Source organism: Oenanthe melanoleuca, chromosome 4, assembly GCF_029582105.1.
Source record: "Oenanthe melanoleuca isolate GR-GAL-2019-014 chromosome 4, OMel1.0, whole genome shotgun sequence".
NCBI classification, from domain to species: domain Eukaryota; kingdom Metazoa; phylum Chordata; class Aves; order Passeriformes; family Muscicapidae; genus Oenanthe; species Oenanthe melanoleuca.
Window position 1 is genome coordinate 23637333 of NC_079337.1, and position 16020 is coordinate 23653352.

At 42.1% G+C, this 16020-nt stretch overlaps 1 protein-coding gene across 1 annotated transcript; it reads left to right on the forward strand.

The window, feature by feature from the left end:
• Window positions 1-380: 380 nt before the first annotated feature.
• Window positions 381-14636, forward strand: LOC130252143 (cytochrome P450 2U1). Its single transcript, XM_056489397.1, has 5 exons — window positions 381-1025; window positions 6196-6828; window positions 9972-10133; window positions 11085-11252; window positions 11671-14636. Exons 1-5 carry the CDS (start codon window positions 590-592, stop codon window positions 11847-11849), a joined length of 1578 nt encoding a protein of 525 aa, XP_056345372.1. The 5' UTR covers window positions 381-589; the 3' UTR covers window positions 11850-14636.
• Window positions 14637-16020: the final 1384 nt, after the last annotated feature.

Genomic DNA, 16020 nt, shown 5'->3' on the forward strand with positions numbered 1-16020 from the left:
TTGTGTGTGTTTGGGGGTTTTTATCACTATTTGTATTTGAGGAGGGCTCCACGTTTTTTCCTTTAAAATTTAAGTGCCCCTCTTCGAAGCCTCTCTGAGCTGTTCTGTATTTGCCAAGCAGGGAGCCTAGAGCTAGGCCGGGGTTCTAGGTTCGTCCTTGGCTCTGGAAACAGAAAATTTCGGTGTATTGCCTCGCACTGCCGTCTTTTTGTGTTAGGGAACGGGGGAAAAGGGTCATCTGTATTTCCTTCCCTTCTAAACCGCTGAAAATAAAAAAAAAAAAGAGGTATTTGCGCAAGGACCGTTTGGAAGCAAGTCCTGTGGGGGGCGGAGAGGAGCGCTCACTTTTTGTTGGTAGTGTTGTTTTTTCTTACCGGAGCAGGACATGCGGGTTTGCGCTTAATCCTCTACAACCCGTGTCTCTGAGCGCCCTGCCGGGTGCGGGGCGGTGTCGGCCCGGCCCCGCTCCCGCCCACAGCCCGGCGGGCCGGGGTCAGGGCCCGGCCGGCCTCGCCCCCGCCCGCCCCCGCCATCTTAAACCGCTACGCGCCCGAGCGCGGCCAGCCCTGCGCTGCCGCTGCCCGCGGCCATGGCGGGCCCCAGCACGGAAGCTTGGACATGGCTGCTGCGGCCGCCCACGGCCACCGAGCTGCTGCTGGTGGCCCTGTGCTGGCTCGGCTGCTACTGGCTGCTGCGGCGGCCGCGGCTGCTGTCGGGGCTGCCGCCGGGCCCCGCGCCCTGGCCGCTCGTGGGCAACTTCGCCTTCGCCCTTCTGCCGCCTCCGCTGCTGCGCAGGTGGGCGGTGGATGTGAAGGGCGACCGGCTCTCCCCTGCCTTCTCGCCCCACGTCTTCCTCACCGGCCTCACCAAGATGTACGGCAGCGTCTTCCGGCTCTTCGTGGGCAGCCGCCCATTCATCGTCCTCAACACCTTCGAGGCGGTGCGGGAGGCGCTGGTGCAGAAGGCGGAGGTGTTCAGCGACCGGCCCTCCGTGCCCATCGTCCTCATGATCACCCATCACAAGGGTAAGCGCCCGGGGACACCCCAGTCCCGCTCGGGGAGCTGCCGCACGCCCGGCGAGGCCAGCGTGATGCTTGCAGCTGCTCGGGATCGTGGCTGCTCTGCTGGAATTCATAATTAACTCCCACGGATTGTGGACTGAATTATTTACCTGCTTTTTGTCCCTCGCCCTGCTTCCCCCTCAGAGCTCGCCTGGAGAGGTGCAGCATCCCGGCGAGGTTGCGGTGCGTGCACCGCAGAGCATCTCTGGGAGACAGGAGTGCCTGATCCCTTTAGCTCTGTGTGCTGGAGAGGGGCTGAGGAGCTGCTGAGCTAGCTGAGCGGTTTGGAGAAGAAGAGGAGCCTCGGGGGAGACCTTATCTCTCTCTTTACAGCTGCCTGAAAAGGGCTTGTAGCCGCGGGCGTGGGTCTTATTGCCCCTGTGTCCCGGGTGATAAGGGACAGGACAAGAGGAAACGGCCAAGGGAAGTTTAGGTTGGGCATGAGGAGGAATTTCTTCACAGAAAGGGTGGTTTGGCAGTGGAATGCACTGCACAGGGAGATGGTGGAATTACCGTCCCTGGAGGTATTTATGGAAAGGCTGGATGTGGCACTCAGCGCCATGGTCCCATTGACAAGGTGGTGCTCGGCCATAGGCTGGAATCAACATCAGAGATCTTTTCCAGCCTTATTGTTTCTGGGCCTGGCATTTGTGCAGGATTTAAGGCACAGCTGGCCTGTCACCTGGGGGCTTTCTGATTTTGGCTGTGTGAGGGCAAGAAATTTCGAGTACTTGGGCACTGGTATGAAATTGAGCACTCCCCCAGTTCCCCCGGAGATCAGGCTTCTGTGGAGTCCTGTGGCTGCACAGTTCACGCTGCCTGCGTGCAAGCTGCTGTTGCTGAGATATTTCCAAATGTGTTATTCTGCTTGTCAGAACTTCCTGAGCATATTTGGATTTGGTTGTCTTTTTTTTTTTTTTTTTTTTTTTTTAAGAGTCCAAAGGAGAGTTACTAGCTTTTGCAGGAAAAAGGCATGAAGAGTTTAAACACATGCTGGTAATACTGCAGGTAGAATTTCTTCATGTTTAGGTTTTAGGTCATTACTGATTTCAGTGTTTATGGAGATATATTTACCCTTTTTCAGTTTAGGAGGTGTGCCCCAGAAGGCTTGTTAGTGTGCTAGCTTGTTGTGAAACTTAGCTTTTTTATTTTTTCCAAGGCTAGGGGAATCTGGTTTTTAAGTGCATGAAACATTTATATTTTTTCTATTTTTTTTTTTCTATACCAGAATTGCTCTAGCAAAGAGAAGAAGAAAGGGACCTAGATCATGTTTATTAAAATACTATCAGGTACTATTGCTGCAATCAGTTTAAAGAATAAAAAAATAAACTATGTATTGTGTTGATTTAATAATATTGTTCCAAGACAGATCTTACTGGCACCTTGTTATCATGCATGAGTATTTTTAGGTACAGTACTTCAGCAAGAACTGGAGGAGGAAAGGGGAAGAGGAGTTAGATAATTTTAGCAGTGCTGTAAATGCCTCATGTTCAGGCTCATGGTAGATTTCTTTTTCCTTGAATGCCATGAGTTTCAAATGTTTCTTTCTTCTGTCAGACATTTTTGAATATGGTGAAGCAAAGAGTAGCCTGGGCAGTTGGCAGCTTTCACCAGTGGTGCTCCAGGAGAGCTGGAGGTACCAGGAGCCTGTTGTCCATGGCCAGAGCAGGCTTCAGCTAAGCCCAGGGACGGTGCCTATGTCGCGTCATGGCAGGGACGTTGTGTTGCTCCAGGTTTGGTTTTATCTGGGCCAGGGATGTTGTGTTGCTCTAGATTTTGTTTTATCTGGGAGGTCTCCATAGGTGTGCTCATCAGGCAGCATCAGGGCTGCCCAGTGGTCCATCAAACATCCCCAGCTGCTCCATAGTGCTCACATTAGCAGCATGCTGGATTGCCACAGATGTAGGAGAATTGTAGAGTGAACAACAGGGGTGGTGTGTTCTGGGTGCACAAAGGGAGAAGTTGGTGAATATGGGCAGTGGGGCCACTGCCCCCTGCAAGCTGGCTCTCCAAATGCCAGTGGAAATCACAGATGCTGGCTTGGGTTTAGTGTTGGCATGAAGAGATGACTGAGCCTCTGTGATGCTGCGTTTTTGCAACGGGTGTTGCTTTTTTCGTGTATGGTTCATGGGGGAGGTAGATGGGTTACAGCTCTCAAACTGGAGGCCTCTTAAGATTGGTTTGGGAGATAATTTCAGGAGTTTGTGGGTAAGATGTTGCTGCAGGTCAGGACAGCAGCAGTTGTGTTAGTATTTACTAGGAAAGGAAACAGTAAAGGCAGGATGATGGTAACTTCAGATCTGCCACTCACAGTTTGGGTACTACAGCTCTGGGAGGTTTACTGTCCATTTTGGGTTCCTGCATGTCCTTGGGTTCTTTGGGCTCCTTTGTTCTGTAAGTGAGCTATTGTGGTATGAACTTACAGAGCTGTTTTCTTGTAAGCTACATTTGCTGGTGTAGTTTTCTCTTTATCCTGAGCAGCTCTGCCAGGTATGGTATGGAAGAAAGAGGGGGTTATCTCAGCTCTGTGGCTCTATTACATGTAAGATGCAAATAAAATAATTGTGCCAGGGGAAGAGCAGGTAGAAGTATCAGAAACGGCAAGTAGTACATTTCAGCAACTTGATTAACAAGTGAGGGAGGCCTTCTTGGCTGGATAGAAAGTGTTATAAGAGCTTAAGGGAGAAGGTAGTAGTCAATTCTTAATTCTTAATTGATCATCATGTATGTCTGCAGAAAGGGGAATAGTAGACTGGGGAGAAACAAGACATTTCTGTGGTCTAATTTTAGTATTTTATGTTTTTGTATTCTATAGCTATGAGGGGTAGCAAAGACTGAATCTGCAGGGTTCATGGAGTCTGAGTGTTTGTCTGCCTTTGTAGCCCTGCCCTGTTCATATCCACAGGTGGACTTCTGACAATACAGAATTTGAATGTTATCGAATGTCATGACTGCTGTGTTTGTCAGTGTTCTCAGTACTGTAGCAGCACAAGAGCTAGCAGTAAAAAATGGGGGGGGGGGGGGGTGGAATAGAGAAGAGGATGTAAGCCTTTGCCAGAACTTGCTTGTTGTGAGGATTCAATTTTTTTCATGTAAAAAAGGAGGAATAAAATGAACTCTCAAAGTTCTGTGTTTGTTAGTTGTATTGAAAGGGTTTCATTATCACTTCATAGAAATTAGACCTCTATAGTGAGCATGAAGTCCTGATTATTATTATTTCAGAATTTATTATTGTATGTCTTTCAGGTTTTTGTTGTTGTTATTTATTTTGCTTTAATTTGTTTGCAGGGGAGGTTGTTTTTGTTGGTGGAGGTTTTTTTTTAAGTATAGAGATGTCTGTGCTGAGTAACTTGGCTTTTTAGGGCAGGCAGATTTTCTTTGAAATCAGCAAAGAGCTATTCCATATTGTAGCTTGGTAAGGATGCAGTTGAGAGTTTTCTATCTTCTCTTACCTCTGTTGTTCTATCTTTATGCTCTTCTTCCATGATCTGTCTCCTATGTCATTCTTTCCCAATTTACAAATCAGTTATTAGTATTCTGCAGCAGTTAGGGGTTTGGGGACACCCATGCTCTCTGCAGGACTGCTGGAGAGGCTCACTGGGTGTGAGGAGGTGTGTTGTTGCTGTTAGCTTTTCTGTGGCCCTAGGCGAGTCTCTTTTACATTCAAGACAATAGGTTTGTTTTCTTTTATGAAAGTATTTGGATCCTAAAACTAATTTTCCTAACAACAAAAAAAAAGGGAAGAGATTGTGGGTGCATAGCCTGTTTTGGAGAGATTTGTTGTGGGGTAGAAATAGTGATAACTTTGTTTTGTTCCAAGAAATTAATGTTTCTTTCACAACCCAGCCACAAACGCTGGAAACCCAAGTTGGTTCTTGGCCAAATTCAGCCCCCGATACTCCTCTGTTTTTTCACTTAACCTACTTGAGACTCCAGTACTAACAGGAAACAGTTGAAAGAGGAAATCTGGAAAGTTTTTAGTTCTATTTTTGAAGTGCCAGGAAGTAGGCATTTGTATAGATTGCCTGAGGAATGTCTTTATGCAGAGAAGATGAAATTCAGCTGATTCTGAGCTTGTCCTGACTCTTCCAAATGTTCTTGTTTAGGACATTTGAGGCTAGGTCATGTGTTTGTATTCTTTTAGCATTAAGGGCTAGGAACATTAATTTATAATAGAAATGTAAGTAATGTTAAGTATTGAAACATGGTGCATCTTCTAGTACTTATGTACTACTTCTATTTTCTTATGGCCATTTCTCCTTTTAAATTCAATGTTAAGGTTTGCAGTTGACAGAAAAATTGATGTTCCTTTTACAAAGTAGCTTTTTGTTTCCAGAAAAAAAATAATAAAAACTGGTATCATTTTACTAGAAGAACAAATGCAGAACTAGGTCATGTTTGATGACTAAACTTTCTCAGGTTAACCATGGAGTACATTAGAAATCACAGGTTGTGTATTTGTTACCCTGTGGTATCTTTGGTGTGGTCTTTTAGTTCAGCCTAAGAGATGTTTCTGTTTGAAAGTGAGTAATAGAGATTTAATTTGTGTTTCATAATGACACAATCATGCAGAACAAGTGCCTAAGGGCATCAAAACTGTGGAGATGCAAATCAAGCAGGGTTTTGCCAAGTGTCTCTGAACCTGTCTTCACCCTCCTAGTTTTCTTGCAGTGTGAGTATCCTGTATTTTTATTATAACTTAAAGATAAAGCTCGCTTGTAATAGACACACTTGCAAAAAGTATTGAGAAGTTTGTATAACACGAAGGCGAAAAAATGCAGATCAGTTGATGTTTTAATGTCTTCTGTTATGCCTTGCTGAGGAAGATCATGTTTCAGAACGCTGGGAAGAAAAGGCTAACTGTTTCCTCTTCTCCATCTATTTATGTCTTGCAAAATCTAATGAAACTAGTGATGTAACTTGAATATTCATTTCAGTGATGAGGAGCAAGAGGGACAGGATTTCCAAAAGCTATAAGAACTGTGTGTTTTTCCTTTAGCTCCTAGACAGGTGCCTGGGAGAGATTTGCTGTGTATCATTTCCTTGTCTTCTGGCTCTTGGGTTGCAGGCATGTCTAAGTATTTCTAATTGAAAACTGGGCATTTTGGTTTCAGTCTCTCCCTTTTTCTTCCAGGTGTTATTTTTGCACCTTATGGCCCTGTCTGGAAGCAGCAGAGGAAGTTCTCTCTGTCAACACTGCGTCATTTTGGAGTAGGGAGACACAGCTTAGAGCCTAAAATCATTGAGGAGCTGAACTTTATAAAGGAGGAAATGCTGAAGCATGGACAGGATTCATTTAATCCCTTCCCAATCATTCGCAACGCAGTGTCCAATGTGATCTGCTCCATGGCCTTTGGCAAGCGTTTCAACTACGAGGATGACGAGTTCAAGACGATGCTGAAGAACATGGCCCGTGCCCTGGAGCTGAGCGTGAACAGCTACATGATCCTGGTCAACATCTGCCCTTGGCTCTACTACCTTCCCTTCGGGCCTTTCCGGGAGCTTCGGCAAACAGAGCTGGACATCACTGCTTTTCTCAAGAAGATAATTGCCCAGCACAGGGACACGCTGGATGCAGCGAATCCTAGGGACTTCATTGACATGTACTTCATCCATGCGGAAGAAGAGAAGAACAACAAGGAGAGCAGCTTTAATGACGATTACCTGTTTTTCATCATTGGGGATCTCTTCATTGCGGGCACAGATACTACTTCCAACACGTTGCTGTGGTGCCTACTCTACATGTCTCTTTACCCTGAAGTCCAAGGTGAGATTATTTTTATTCTAGGTGATTTATTCCAGACTGTAAAGCTCCAGATGGATGCTCAGAAACAGGAGCAATCAGCAACAGTGAAGAAATCATTTGGAGTGCCAGTGGTTTTTGTTGTATGTATGATTTGAAAGGCTGGTATGTAATCAGGCATCTTCTATCCTGCTGTTCTATGATGATTTCTGAGCTACTGCTATATATGCCCTTTAATCTGTGAATTTCTTCTGTCTTGCCACAACTTCATCTTTCCCAAGCAATTCGAGGGAGCTTTAGCATGTTTGAAAACCTTTGTCAGTCGTGACATTCCAGGCATATAGAAATAACATAAGATTGACATAAGGCATGTGAAGACCATAGCACTAAGGTCTACTCTTATAGCTCCCTGAGCAGGGAGGTTCTTGAGCCTGGCAGCAGAGTCTGGGGAATTGGAACACTACCTGCTGTAGAGGAAGATCAGATCAGAGACAGCTTAAGCAAACTGGACTTGCAGAAATGCACAGCACCAACTGCCAGTGTCATTAGAGGCCCTCTCCCCATCAGTCTTGAGTGCTCAGGGCAGTTGGGTGAATTGCTGATGGAGCACCTGACCACAGAACAGGGGCAGAACAAATTTGGCTTGTTCAGTGTTAGGGAATGATGACTGAGGGGAAGACTTATCCCTGAGGTGTGCAGTGAAGGGAAGGGAAGCAGTGAAAACAACCTACAAGAAAATTCTGATCAGACACTAGGAAAAGAAATTGCCCTGTGAACATGGCAGAGGAGTGACACAGATTTGCCCTGAGAGTTAACAGAATCTCTGGTTTTGGAATTTTTCAAAACTAAGTGGGTCATGACCGGTAGTTGCCTCATCTACCCCGAATTGGTTCTGTTTGGAAAAATCTCTTTAAATATGTCAAGGCCATAGTTTATTGCACAAAGTCAACCAGACTGTTGGCCAAAGATTGCAAAATCGGGCACCAGTTCAGTACATGGGAGAAAGAGTTCACTGGGGACAAATGTAAAGTAAACTTTTATTGTGTTTTATTCTTCTGTTTTTAATGTTGTGTTTTATCACACAACATCACACTTGTCTTGATATGCAGTTACATGGATTAGATATATTCTAAATTACACAAATGGAATCCAGAAGAGTTCATTTTTTTTAACTTTTTTCCTTCTGCCTGGTACTGTATGTATATGTGCTAGTCAATTTTCACTTTTCTGCTGATTTCTAACAGTTTTATTACCTCTCTCTGATTTCCCCATACACTGTGGCTCTTGTCAAGTAATCTAAATATGCTCAGTAGTCCAGACTGTCACTTTTAGTATTCCATTCCTTATATCCTGATTGCCTTGGAGTTATGTATAGGCCCCCCTTTTTTATTTTTGTTCCTGGTAATACATTTCCCTTAAATATCTTTGCTCCCTAGAGAAAATATCTGAATTGTGTATCTTTTAGAAGTAGCAAAAGTTGCTTGCAGACATGGAAAGGCAAACTAAGGGCTATCAGAGGGGGAAAAAAAGGATTTTTCTCTTTGGAAAACAGTTTTGCTTTTTACACGGAAATGGAGAATGATGTGGATAGACAATATGGTGAAGCCATGGGAAGTATTTAGTTTGTTCTGTTCCCTGACTTTGTTTTGGTCCTTGACTTCTGAAGATCTGTGACATTCTTAAAAATATCAAAAGTGGTGGTTCAAATAACATGCTATTGCAGAGACTGCTGGAGTTTACATTTTGCAGCTGGTAGTGTGAGCAGCAGTTTGGCTTCTCTCTGTATAGTTCCTCTTATTTTTAGAAACTGAACAAATGAGTTGTTCAGGATAAAGCACTGGTGTGACTTTTGGTGTGAGACAGTCTCCTTAATTTTTAAATTTGTTTTATATATTGAAAGCTTTATTTATTTGTTTAGATTATTGTGGACGTGCATGCCTGAATATAGGGCTATGATATGTCCCTAATAGAAGTAGCAAACCCCCACTAAGAAGGTCCTGGGGAGCCACCCCTTCAGCACATCTCTTGCTGTTTTTTGTATTTTTTAATGCTCCTCTTCTGGGGCAAACCCAGTAGGTGGCAGCAGTGGCTCGTTAGATACAGTTCAGGCAGCACTTGGTGATGCTGCTTGGGGAAACTGGGACAGCTTTTTTGCATTGAGCTTTTATTTAATCTTGTATCAGTGCTAAGGAGAGAAAAGAGCAAAAACTGTCAGCAGTATCAGCAGCCTGGTTGGAAAAGGTAAGCAGAACAACCACAAAGTACGTAGGATATAAAGGGGAAAAATGAAAACTGATTTTTATTATTTTTGATTAAAGGTTAGTTTTGAGGTCTCCTCTTTCAAGATTGGCTTTTGTGGTGTAGCCAGATTGCAAGTTACTTGCAAGAAGAGGCACATCATCCTGTATGTACTTAGGTGAAGCAAATCCTGAATCTTGGAAACTTCCATGAAGAGAATTCTTGTATGATAAACCTTCAGTGAAATGAAAGGGGCAAGGAAATAATTTGATATTTTTTGCCTCCCATGAATGAGAAAGTAGATAAGCTCATGACTTTTCTTTTTTTTGACTTTGCAGAAGGGCTGTGTGGGAAAGGAGCATCTGCTGCTGCCTCTGGGGGAAATGGGAAATAGCTGAGTTTAGGTTCTGTGAACAGGAAGTAGGAAATGTCAAGAATGAGTTAAATGGCTGGAGTGCTTGCAGAAACAGAACCAGAATTCCTGCTCCAGAATGAAGTATCTGAAGCAGCTTCATGAGAAATTTTCCCATCCCTTCATGCTCAGGCGTTTAAGTTTTCAATTGCAGAAACCTGATGTTTCCATCATTCAAATGACTGTATCATTAAACTCCTACAGTAAGATTACAAATACATTTGGAGTAGCAACAGGACTTTTCCTGTACTTTTCCAATACTGAAGTGTATGTCTGTCATCTCAGTAGCTTTACTCTTGACTGTTGTCGAGATTGTGCTTGGTCATTTTCTTCTTAGCTGAGTCTGTTCCTAAGGCTAATGTTGGCTTAGCTGTTTCAGCTAGGAATCACATCTTGAAGTAATTTTTGAGAAATCTATGTAAACAGTGAAGCAAGCGTGGTCAGATGAAATTGAGATGATGTCTTCTCACATATTATGTCTTTTGACTTCTTTATTTTTCTTGCTCCTTTTGAATAGAGAAAGTTCATGCAGAAATCGAAGCAGTTCTAGGACATGACAAAGTTCCCTCTCTTGCTCACAAGGCTCAAATGCCCTTCACAGAGGCAACCATTATGGAAGTGCAGAGGATGACTGCAGTTGTTCCCCTTTCTATTCCTCGAATGGCCTCAGAAACTGCTGGTAAGCATTTCTAGAGACTTGCTACTACAGCATTTCTCTGAGGATGAAGATCTAATAGGACATACAGTGATAATGTACAAAAACCTCATTTACGTATTAGACCTGTTAAACAAATATCTAAAATGCCCCTTCTAGGGAACAGGAGGCCTTGACATAGTTCTCAATGTAAACAGCATGTCTGACCTGACATTCAGCAGTTTTTCTAATCTCCAGTGATTTCTTCTCTGGAGGTCAGCTTGTATTCACTTATGTATTTAGTCATGGTTGGCAGCTTAGACTCCACCTTTGTACCTGAAACAGCAGAGCTGTTTTTGTCATTCTGACACAGAGGTCTGAAAACATCATTAATTGGTTTGCTAAAGGCTTATACCATTGACCTCCATATGTGCAGAAAATATTAAGAAATACCTCTTCCAACTCATCAATGTGTTTTCATAAACATAGCTGAGCACTGGCCAAAGTTAGTGTGAGAGAGCAATGCTTGGCTTTTAAACCTATTACTGAATTGATCTGTTTTTTAAAATGTTTTGATTTGCAGGACAGTGAGGTGCAACAAGCTGAAATGAGACTAGTCATTTCAAAACCCGTGTGTCACAACAGTTCAAAATCTGTGCTTTGACTTTGGTGGGACTCTGTGACAGCACAGGAGCAGGAGAAAACTGGGTCACAGCGTTGGGGTGCTGCAGAGTGCATTTCTGATAATTGCTGTTTCCTTCTCTCTGCAGAAGCTGTTGTTGTAGCTTGGTGTCTTTCCAGCTGCTCAGGCTTGTGTGATTCTGACTCAATCAGGGTAGCAGAGATCATCTTTGCCTTCAGCTTTTGCTACATTTGCAGCCCACAGCTAGGGATCCATACAAATTTTTGCCACATCCTCTTGTTGTCTTTTTACTGGCATTTTTCCCATGTTTCCTTCTAGCAACTTGTCACATCTCTTCTCTTCTTTTATCAAAGTGCTCCAGGGATATACTATTCCTAAGGGGAGTGTGATTGTGCCCAACCTGTGGTCAGTACACAGAGATCCTAATATTTGGGAGAAACCAGATGAATTTCAACCATCAAGATTTCTGGATGAAAATGGCCATCTAATAAAGAAAGACTCATTCATTCCTTTTGGAATGGGTAAGATAATCCACATGGAGTCATTAGCTGGCTGGGTGGGTGGGTGGTGGTGTTTCAAGTGTAGGGCCTTGGGGGTGAGAGATGTTAGTGTTGCACATAAGACCAATTATAGAAGTAGATTTAGTATCACAGTTGGTAGCTTGAGAAATGGTTTGAGTTTCTAAATAGCCAGTCACCAGAGAGAAGTTATGAATTGTCCTTTGATAATACTTTTGCTGTGGATATAAATGTTGTTAATATGAGCTAGTACAGATGAGAAAGGCTTAGACTCAAATACAGGAGCTCAGAGCTTTGGAGTTCATAGATTAATGGTAGTTTGAGCCTTTTTTGGACTATGTTAGTACAGGAATTACATATGTTTTTACAAATAGGTCAACTGTATAAGGCCAGTAACACTTCTCTTCTAACTGTTCTTTAGGTAAACGTGTGTGCATGGGAGAGCAGTTGGCAAAAATGGAGCTCTTCTTGATTTTTTCAAGTCTTATGCAAAGTTTTACCTTTATGTACCCTGAAAATGCTGCAAAACCATCCATGGAGGGAAGGTTTGGTCTGACTTTAGCTCCATGTCCATTCGACATAATAGCTTTGAAGAAGTGATACAGCATGAAAAAAAGATTAAGCAAAGAAATATATCAGTTTTAAAATACAGCTCTTTCCTTTTTATTATTTCCAGCTTATTTTGTTACTTTCTTTCCAGAAAAAAAAACAAAACAAAACAACAATTGCATAGGTTTTCCTAGTCAGTGAGAATGATCCATTTAGACTTGTGGAAAGAGATTTTTGTTTTTTGTCTGTTGTTGCATTCCACTAATAAACTGACAGCATAGTTTTAAAGTTGATACTAAAACTTGGTGGGCTTAACCTTTGTCTATTACTGTCAGTTTGTCAAATGTTGATTATGGGAGAATGGTCCAAAACATTTGTTACTGTTCTGACAAATAGTAATTGTAAGAGATTGTGAAAGTAGCACATAAACATTTCATTTACCAAAGGAGTGAAGCACATAATGTAATATTAAAAGTATTAATGAATGAGAAATTTTTAGCATTTTCTGTGAAAAGAAATATTGTAACTGAGCTTAAACAATTATGTATACTTTTTGGAAATTACCTAATGACATTACCTTTAATCTTGGAGGATTCTTTTTTGCAAGTAACTTGTAGGTGTAGTAGATTGGATCCAAACATCCTTGAGATTCAGGGCTCACTAAAAAAAACCAGGTACCAAGTCTGAAAACCCAGGATTTGAGGCCAAATGAATCCTTAAGTATGCCCTATTCTCCACATGAAATGAAGGTGCAGCATCTGGATGCAGATGTTTTATCTCAGAAAACAAATGAGAGTAGAATTCTCTGACAAGAAACAGCAGAACTCTCTTCTCTCTGGTGCCAAACATATTCAAGACATCTGTGCTGACTCTTGACATTCATTGTTTCCCTCATGGCAGCAGTGGCTGCAGGCTGGACGGGACCAGCAGCTGCTCACTGGGGAAAACACTGCATGTGTAGTCCTGAAGTTGAAGCTGGCACTCAGGTTTTTCATCCACAGGCACTGTGGACAGTACTGCCACAACCTCTGGCTTTGGGAACTGGAGTCTTCAAATATGGCATCACTAGAGTGGTACAGGTGAAGCCTTACACATGGAGCAGGAGAAAGCTGTCAAAGTTGAGGTTTGAATATAATGGCTCTCTCTTTGTTATTTTCCATATAGAGTAAAAATATCTGTAGTTCATACAGTTTTAGTGTATCAGTAACTTACTCTTTTCACATGCAGAATCTTAGTGCTGTTAACCACTGTCAGAGCAGCTGCCAAGGAAACCTCACGCTAATTGTTTCAGAACAGGGCATTCTGTCTTGGCTTGTATTTCAAACATGGAAAGTGATCTTTTGGGGGAATATGTAACAACTAACCTTTAAATAGTTGTTCTTAATCGTTCTTCAATCTCTTTACACTGCTTTTTATCTATCAGAATTTCATATCACATTAATTAAGTTCTTATATACTCTTCTAAAGATTTTTTCCTCCTCACTGGAAATCTAGTGAATACCCAGAGCCCTCCTAATGTCAAGTTTACAAGACTGGAATTGAATTTTAATGTAATTTAGAATTGGGTATTCCATAGCAGAAATGAAACCTAAATTGTAAAAGAAGAGACCACTTTTCAGCTTTAAATTAATGTCTGGTTTTGTCACTTTTAACCTTGAAGTTTTAAAAGCCAGGTAGTGCCTAACAAAGACTGTAAGATAGTTATTTTGCATTTAAATTAAGGTTTTCTGTTACCTGTTTTGAATAACAGAGTGCCTTAATTTCTGGATTATGTATTTGGTTGGTCAGGTATCCCACTGTTTGTGTGAAAACTTTCAGTTCTTAATTAGGTTGACTTTGGACTATGTAGGCTTGTGGATTAGGGTTTTTTTGTTTGTTTTTTTTTGTTGTTGTTGTTTTTGAAAACTTAGTACAATAAAAAGTTGAGTTTGGTACCAGTGAACTTGCTCTAAAACTTGACAGTACTGGTGAATTAAGCACTTTATTTAATTTAATTTTGTGTTTTCCAATGAATATATAGATTCTGTAGAGTTCGGATTTTTCTCTGGAAATCCTAAAATTATGCTTAATTGAGAAGCTAAAATTAAGTGCTGATAATATTTATCTTTCTGTTGAAATGCCTCTTTAAACAACATAATGATGTTGGTGTGCAACTGATCACTTGTACAAAATACCTGTCCTTTTAATCAATGAGGACACATTTGAAAAGCACTTTAGTATTTTTTTACAGATTTTGAAGAAGATGCAATTCACATAATCTGCTATGTGAAACTGTACATACTTGTGCTTGTTTTGCCTGCTGAGTTTAGTTTAAAATGTCACCTTTGAAAACTGTCCTTTGAAAATTAGCCTTCTGCAAATACTGCTTGGAGAATGTGTTTTTTGGTGGTACCTGTAATCAAATGCTGCAATGTGCAACAAGCTAAAATTACCGGTGAGAGGTTCCAACCACTTCAAGGTGTGCTAGAATACATGATGCTGTTGGAAATGACAATAAAAACCTGCCTTTCATACCTTCCAGGTGCACTGAAATTTTCACAGGATACCATAAAAGTAGCTAAACAATAACATAAAAACAGCAAAATCTGTGGTTTTCAAAGTGTGTTGCCATCTTTGGTAAACTGTAAGGAGTGGTAGCAGGTTTGGTTTGTTTTTGTAAATGTATCCTCCCCCTCTCCCTTTTTTAGCAGAGGATGCATCTCAAATGCCTTGTTGAAAAATGTATGTTCAGATAAGTGGGTGACTGTTTCTGAATGCTGAAAATATCTTTGCTTCTAAAATTACTTCGCTTCAATGTATTTTTATTTTGAATAAAGTAATTTCCATGTAAATGTTCCACAGCTTTGCACAGTCATTTCAATGAGTTTCACTTACTGACTAAACTTGTGGTGTTTGACATCTTACATCTTGCAGAAAAAGCTCCTGAGTAAGAAAATGTTAAACATGCTTTGGATGAGGTATGAAGGAGGTGGGGAAACAAAGTGAAAATGGGAAAATTCAGGCATGTTAGGATCCAATTTTTTAAAGACACTGTTACCCAGAATAAAAGAAGAGGGAAATTTAGGTCTGAGGAAGATAAAAGAGCAAATGAATTGTCAGCAGGAGGAGATGTGCTGTCTGCAGGAAAGAAAACCTGGGCAGAAGTTGAGGTGTAGTTTCTTTGGACTCCTGGCATCGAGGGAGGCAGAGGGCAGAGAGGGAAAGGGGTGCCAAGGGGGAGCCTGGGAAAGAGAGGGCAGAGAGTCCCCTGAGGGGTCTCAGGGGAAAGTGGGAGATCCTTCCATATGGAAAGGTGGGGCTGAGCAGGAGTCAACTGAAGTGTTTGTGGAGAAGGGGTGGATATCAGCACTGCTTTTAACCAGGATCTAGACACTCAGGAACAGCAGCTATAGGTGGAAGTCTTGTGTCTTATGTCCTTGCAGGTTACTTGGGATATTGTTTTTTGGGGGGGTTTATTTTCTTTGGGGTTTGTTTTTATTTATTGGTTTTGTTTTGTTTTATAAGAGAGATTCATTATTACCACTCAGGTGTCATTGATGTACACAAAGATCATTAAGGATGAGTAAAGCTGTTTCCACAGCCACTTCCTGCTCCTTCCTAATCCAGGTGATTTTTTTGTAATAGGTTTGTGGCACAAAGTGCAGATATGAGAATACAAGACTTTATTTTAATAAAACAAGCTGCTTAATGTTTACCCCAATGCTGACTCAAGTAGTAATTGCTGTGTTGTCAGCTGCTGCTGTTGCTGACTTGAAGTGCAGGTCTTTCTGGTGATAAGTGAATTAGATGGAAAAACAGGGCAGTCTGCATCTGATACGATTCAGCTGTGTTCATTTAGTGTTTATAATGGAAGAATTTTTGTTGTTGTTTCATTATATTTGTTATTATATGAAAGTCCCCTTCTAGTCAGGAAACATTTGTTGTGGAGAGAGAGTTTGGTTTGTTCACAGTGATGTGAACAGGAGGAACACTGAGGGGCTACAGCGTGTCCACAGAAGGGCAGTGGGGCTGGGGAAGGGTTTGGAGCAGAAGTCCTGTGAGGAGTGACTGAGGGAGCTGGGGGTGTTTAGCCTGCAGAAAAGGAGGCTCAGAGTGACCTTATCACTCTGAAAGGTGGGTGTAGGCAGGTGGGGGTCGGCCTCTTCTCTCACCCAACCAGGGACAGGATGAGAGAACACAGTCTTAAGCTGAGAGAGAGGTTTAGGTTGATCCCTTCACAGAG